This window comes from Colobus angolensis, unplaced genomic scaffold, assembly GCF_000951035.1.
Source record: "Colobus angolensis palliatus isolate OR3802 unplaced genomic scaffold, Cang.pa_1.0 Scaffold4, whole genome shotgun sequence".
Lineage (NCBI taxonomy): Eukaryota > Metazoa > Chordata > Mammalia > Primates > Cercopithecidae > Colobus > Colobus angolensis.
In genome coordinates this window covers 2,264,287-2,270,249 of record NW_012117376.1, presented here as the reverse complement: position 1 = coordinate 2,270,249, position 5,963 = coordinate 2,264,287, and the positions used below count along the sequence as shown (strand labels likewise).

Genomic DNA, 5,963 nt, shown 5'->3' with positions numbered 1-5,963 from the left:
CACACACGGAGGCCCCTGCTTCCTCACACCGCTTTATTGCAGAATCTGGAAGGGGGGTGAGCCAATCTCACCCCTCTGCCCATCTATGGGCAAAATGGAGCTGAAATAAAATGAGAAGACACTCGGTGGCCACCAGCTGGGCAGCACCCTGTACCCTAGGGCCTCCTAATCAGTGGGCCCCTGATCGCTGTCCCCACAGCCTCAGCCCCGGGGGATGGGGTGGGGCAGGTCAAGCTTGAGAACAGTCCACTTTTGAGGACTTCTCAGGCACCCACAGGAGACCTAAATCTATAAAGAGAAATCTAGATTTAAGGGGGCCTGAGTCGCAGGGTCCAGGTTTGGAGGGCTGGGGTCTAGAGCCCCGATTTGGGGAGAGGACTCAGTCTGGGAACCCAGACTGCAGGGGAGAGGGTGAGTTCTGGAGTCCAGGTGTGGGGAGGGGGCTTGACTCATGGAGGCTCTATAAGAGCCCAGGTTTGGGGTCCTGGGTCAGGGAGTACCAGTTTGGGGATGCTGGAGTGGGGAAACAATCCTGGAGCCCAGAGGGCGACCCATTTTTTTTGGTTGCGGGGGTGGGGCCGAGTCCCAGAGGTGGTTTAGAAACGGAGCTACAGTCCTGGGCCCCTGGTATGGGAAAGCCTGGGTCCAGGAGCCTGGCTCAGGGCCCTGCCTGGCTACAGCCCTGGCAGAGCACTTGGTCGCCATCCGGCACGAAGCCTTGGCCCACCAGGGAGGTAGAGCAGCGGGCGCAGGAGAAGCAGTTGTGGTGCCAGTGTCGGTCTTCAAAGGACACATACTTGCCTCCACCGAGTCCTGGAGGGAGGCTGGAAGTTAGCTCTGCAGATCTAGGGATGGTCCGGCCCTCAACTTCACCCAACACCACATCCCACTCCCTTGCCTGCACCCTACCCACTCCGTTCTTTGACCCTTGTCCCACCTACGATGGGGCGCTTGCAGCTGCTGCACTTAGGTGCAAAGAGTTCTCCAAAACAGGCCACACAGTAGGGATCTTCATCCCGGGAGGTGAACTGCTGCCCTGCCAGGGGCGTCTGGCAACCGGTACAGACCAGACATTCTCGATGCCAGGGCTGATCACGGTATGTCACTCCACCCTGTGTCAGCGTCTGTGGGGGCAGCATTCATTAGTAGGTGTGAGTGGGGATTCCCACCCCACGACAGCCCTTACTCACCCCCACCTGGCTGGCCCAGCCCCCACCTTGCTGCAGCGGGCGCAGCGAGGAGCAAACTTGTTCTCATAGCAGGGCACGCAGTAGTGAGCACCCTTGTCAGGCACAAAGGAACGGGAGCCCAGCGGCTGCTCACAGCCACTGCACAGGAAGCAGTGTTCATGCCATGTCTGGCCTCCGTACTCCAGCTTCCGGGACCCTGTGGGGAACAGGGGTCCCATTTAGAGGCTGTGTCCCATGCTCCTGAGGGCCACCCTCTGTAACTTCCCCGGGAGTCTCCACTCCTCTCTTAGCCTGAGCAGGGTGGTGTCCAGTGCACATGCAGCAAGAACCCCCCTGCCCCATGTATACGACACATGCTAACCTCTCCCCAGACACCGGACATGATGACCCAGCTAGACATGAGGATTTTGGCATATGTTAAGCCCCCATATGTCCCAGAGATGACAATTTCAGCACATATCGAGACTCCATGTAACAGTCATAAAGTCTCACTATGAGCTAAGCCCTCATATAACAAATGTGATGATTTCAGCACTCACATGGGACCCCACATGTACCAGGCAAGTAAGTATCTGCCCACATAAAGTCCTAATGCCCTTGGCATGATGGGTTCAGTACATGCTAAGCCCTTGCATCTCCTCAGCACACTATTCTCCATAGGTGCTAAGTCCCAACATTTCTTTCTTTTTTTTTTTTTTGAGACGGAGTCTCCCTCTGTCGCCCAGGCTGGAGTGCAGTGGCCGGATCTCAGCTCACTGCAAGCTCCGCCTCCCGGGTTTAGCCATTCTCCTGCCTCAGCCTCCCGAGTAGCTGGGACTACAGGCGCCCGCCACCTCGCCCGGCTAGTTTTTTTTTAGTAGAGACGGGGTTTCACTGTGTTAGCCAGGATGGTCTCGATCTCCTGACCTCGTGATCTGCCCGTCTCGGCCTCCCAAAGTGCTGAAGTCCCAACATTTCTATTAGGCATGCAGGTCCCCACACATGTTAAGCCCTCTGTTTATCTGTCTCTGCACACACTAAGACACAATGCAACAAGCATGACAGTCTCAGCACACCTCTAGTTCCTACATGTACTAAACATGGAGATATTCACACATGCTAAGCCCCCAAGTATGTATCACATGTGTCAATCTGCCTGCACATAGAAACCCCCAGTATACCAGGCAAACAGATCCTGCATATATTGAATTTCCAGAAACATGCTGTGTGTGCAGGTCTTTACACAGACCAAGTTTCCATGTATCAGACAGACACATGCAAAGACCCTATGCAGATGCCAGGCATGCCAGTTCTCACACAAGATGAGCCCCTGAGGACATACCAGGCATGACAGTTGCCCCACAGGCGGAGCACTGCGAGGAAAACGCACTGCAGTAGCAGTCATTGCAGAGCAGCTCACTGTCCTGGCAGGTGAAGGGTTCATCGGCTAGTGAGCGCTGGCAGCGGCAGCAGCGGAAGCAGCCCTCGTGGAAGTGGCGGTCTTCATAGAACAGCTCCTGTGGGGAACACAGCGGGGGCACTGGCACCCAGGCCTAGTGGATCCATCCTTTGCCCCCTTCCACTGGTCACCACCCGCCCCCTGCCTGGCCTGGCCCTCTCCTTACCCTCGAGTCATGCCCGATAAGCTGCTGGCACTCAGCGCAGGTGTTGGCAAAGGTATTGTCATAGCAGGGCACACAGTAGGGGCCGCTGTCTGTCTGGATGTACTTGCGTCCATACAGGGACTCACTGCATTTTGCACAGTCAAATGACTCGCTCATGGTGGCAAGGAGAGAGAACCCTGTTAGGAGCACAAGGTGGAACTGGGGTCACACAGAGAGGCTGTGGCTTGGCTCCTGGCAAATAGGCCTCTGCATTCAAAACACAGAAACAGACCCGGCATAGGAAATGCCAGTTCAGAGTAGGTGGCGATGGGGAAGGGGTGCTTCCGGGAAACCAGGAGTCCCGCATGTTTCTTTCTGTATTTAACTGGGGGTAGGAAGAGGTCAGAAAAAAAACCAGGAAGCAGAAGTTGTTTTCTTATCTAGGCCCTAGCAGATCTAGGGGGAGGGGGCTTTTCCTGGGTCGGTGACTCATTTCCTGCCTCAGCCAGCATTTAGCCTCCACTGTCCCGACTGTCCCCAGCGTGGGAGAAGCAAGGGCAGGGAGCCACCCCACTCTACTCCACATGAGCAGTACTCCCACCCTCTCCTGACTCGGGACTTTAGGGATATGGATAAAGGAACCCTTACCCAGAGCTCTGGAGTACGGAACCTAGAGATGGGAATGGGCTGTTCCTAGCCCCTCCTGATCCAGAAAACAGTGGAATGCTAGAGGTGCTGGACTGATGAATGGTGGAGGCGGCCAGTGTGAGAGGTTGAGCCTTCCCTCCCAGGGCATCAGCCAAAGAGGCTCAAGCAGGAAGGAAATCCTGCAAGCTGGACATAGCCAGGCTTCCCCAGCTAGACCCTCTGCCCTCATCCCCCTACCCCCACTGCATCTCTGGTCACACCGGCTTAGACAGCCTTGGCCTGCAACATCTGCAGCAGCTGTGGCGGCACAGATGGCCAGATGTCAGGTTTTGCCAGCAATAGGGAGAAAAAAGGAAAATGAAGTGTCGAGGGAGGCAGAGGGGAACTGGAGACAGACTGAGAGTGCAGTGTGTCCCCCTGCCACCTCCTGCTAGCATCTGGCAAAACCCCAGGATCTTTCCATCCCCTGGGGTCATGATTTCCCTCCCACTGCCTCTGGGAGAGAAGGTCTCTCCCACCTTTTCTGATTTCTCAGGGTTTGGGACTAGGGAGCTGAAAGCAGAGACAGCAAGAGCCAGTGAAGACATTTTCTCCCCAGTCAGGCCCCATCTTGGGTGGGGAGTAGGACAAGGGGGAGCCCTGAGAGCTGCTGCTGGAGACACCCAGCCCCCGACCAAACCTCAGACACTTTCCATTTTCTCAGGAACAAAGCATGTTTGTGGGATGAGGTCATCCACACAGCTGCCTCTGGAACAGGAGCCTGGGGAGTAGAGCGGTAGGGAAGTGGGGTTCCCAAACCTTTCTGCTGCCCCTGATTCCAGTCACTAGCCCCAAAGTCAGAGCTCCCACCCCTGCTCTCCTCTATCATGAAGCCTGCTCTTAAGGGCTGGGATACTGGGGTAGTGGAGAGGAACCACCAGGACCCATAGGAAGGAGATGTTCTCGCAGCTGTGGATGAGCCCAGGGAAGTTACAGTGACACACAAAGGAATCCACCAACCCACTCTCCCACAAGGCCCCAGTGCTGGCAGTCGCCAGGGCCTGCCCTGGCTCAAGCTGAAGGAAAAGTCCTCCTTTTCTTATCCACCCCCAGTGTGAAATTCTTGACAAAAAGCGCTGCTCTGGCTTGAAGTTCAGACTCCAGGCACTAGCAGACGCCCCCAGCTTGGAGGCCTGACTCTCCATACATCAAGCCTCTGTGCAGTGGGAGAACAGCCAGCTCCCACTCCATGCCAGGGTATGAGGCCACCAGGGGCCAGGGTCTTTAGAGCTGGAACTCCTGGGCTGGGGACTATGGTGAAGGGTAGAGAAGATACTCTTCTTTCTCAGCCCCCTTCCTGCCACTCAGGCCCAGGTTTTCTCTGGCCCAACATCTGAGGATTGCCTGGGCTGTCAGCCATGGGGCAGCAGGGGGCCACACAGGTGGAATGCGTCCACGGGGGGTGCCTGAGCCTCTTCCTTCCTTCTTGGCTTGGCCCACTGCAGCTGCCACCTTCTCAGGCCCAGGCTAGCCTTGGGTCCACCCCCTGAGAGACAGTCAGCACTCAGAAACCAGGGCAACCCAAATAGGGTATGGGCATCGCTTCTATTTCCTTCCCAGAATCCCCCAATGCCCTAGTCTATCCAGCTGAACTCTGGTGAGGACAGAGTAAAGGGCACCAACAAGGCCCACCTGTCTCTGCCCATACCCCTCTCCCCGCCCTTTTCCCTGGCAAGGCTGGGGACTGAGGAGACTGAAGGGAGCCAGTCTTGTATTCCTCCCTGGCTGGCAGTGGGGCGGGGTTTGGGGGAGACTGTTCCTCTACAGATGGCTCACAACCCCTGCACCTCCAACAATCTCCCCTCACAAGGCACCTCCCAGTGAACCTCCTGGAGCTCAGAATGGCTGTGTAGCTGGCTATGGTGTATGAAGCAGCTCAAGCTACAAGGTTTGCATCCTGGCTCCTATACTTACTGGCTGGATGATCTTGCACAAGTCACTTAAGCTCCCTAAGCTTGTTTTTTCATCTACCTAAATGAGATACTACTACCTCCTACCTCCTAAGGTTGTTGTCAGGCTTAAATGTAATGATACTTGTAAAGCACCTGGCAGATAATAAATACTCAGAAAATAGTAGCTATTATTTTACTATTAGCGCCCTCACTCATACTGGGGCCAGATAGCAGTTTCACAGGCAGGTCTAGGTCAAGGAGCTGGACTGGAATTTTTTTTTTTTTTGAGACGGAGTCTCGCTCTGTCGCCCAGGCTGGTGTGCAGTGGCGCAATCTCGGCTGTCTGCAACCTCTGCCTCCCAGGTTCAAGTGATTCTCCTGCCTCAGCTTCCCGAGTAGCTGGGACTACAGGTGTGTGCCAACATGCCTGGCTAATGTTTTGTATATTTAGTAGACATGGGGTTTCACCATGTTAGCCAGGATGGTCTCGAACTCCTGACCTCATGATCGCCCACCTCGGCCTCCCAAAGTGCTGGGATTACAGGCACGAGCCACCGCACCCTGCCTGGGCTGGAATTTTTAAATAGAGATGGGGGTCTTGATATGTTGCC

At 55.5% G+C, this 5,963-nt stretch overlaps 1 protein-coding gene across 1 annotated transcript in view; it reads right to left on the bottom strand.

Annotated features, from left to right (window-relative positions):
* Positions 1-16: 16 nt before the first annotated feature.
* FHL3 (four and a half LIM domains 3) overlaps positions 17-5,963 on the bottom strand; it is a 9,610-nt gene continuing 3,663 nt past the window's right edge. Inside the window, exons 2-6 of the mRNA XM_011955274.1 lie at positions 2,795-2,970; positions 2,512-2,686; positions 1,217-1,386; positions 938-1,124; positions 17-813 (exon numbers count right to left, since the gene is read on the bottom strand). Of these exons, the coding sequence (XP_011810664.1) occupies positions 659-813; positions 938-1,124; positions 1,217-1,386; positions 2,512-2,686; positions 2,795-2,970 (863 nt within the window). The 3' untranslated portion in view covers positions 17-658. The remainder of the gene's footprint in view (positions 814-937; positions 1,125-1,216; positions 1,387-2,511; positions 2,687-2,794; positions 2,971-5,963) is intronic.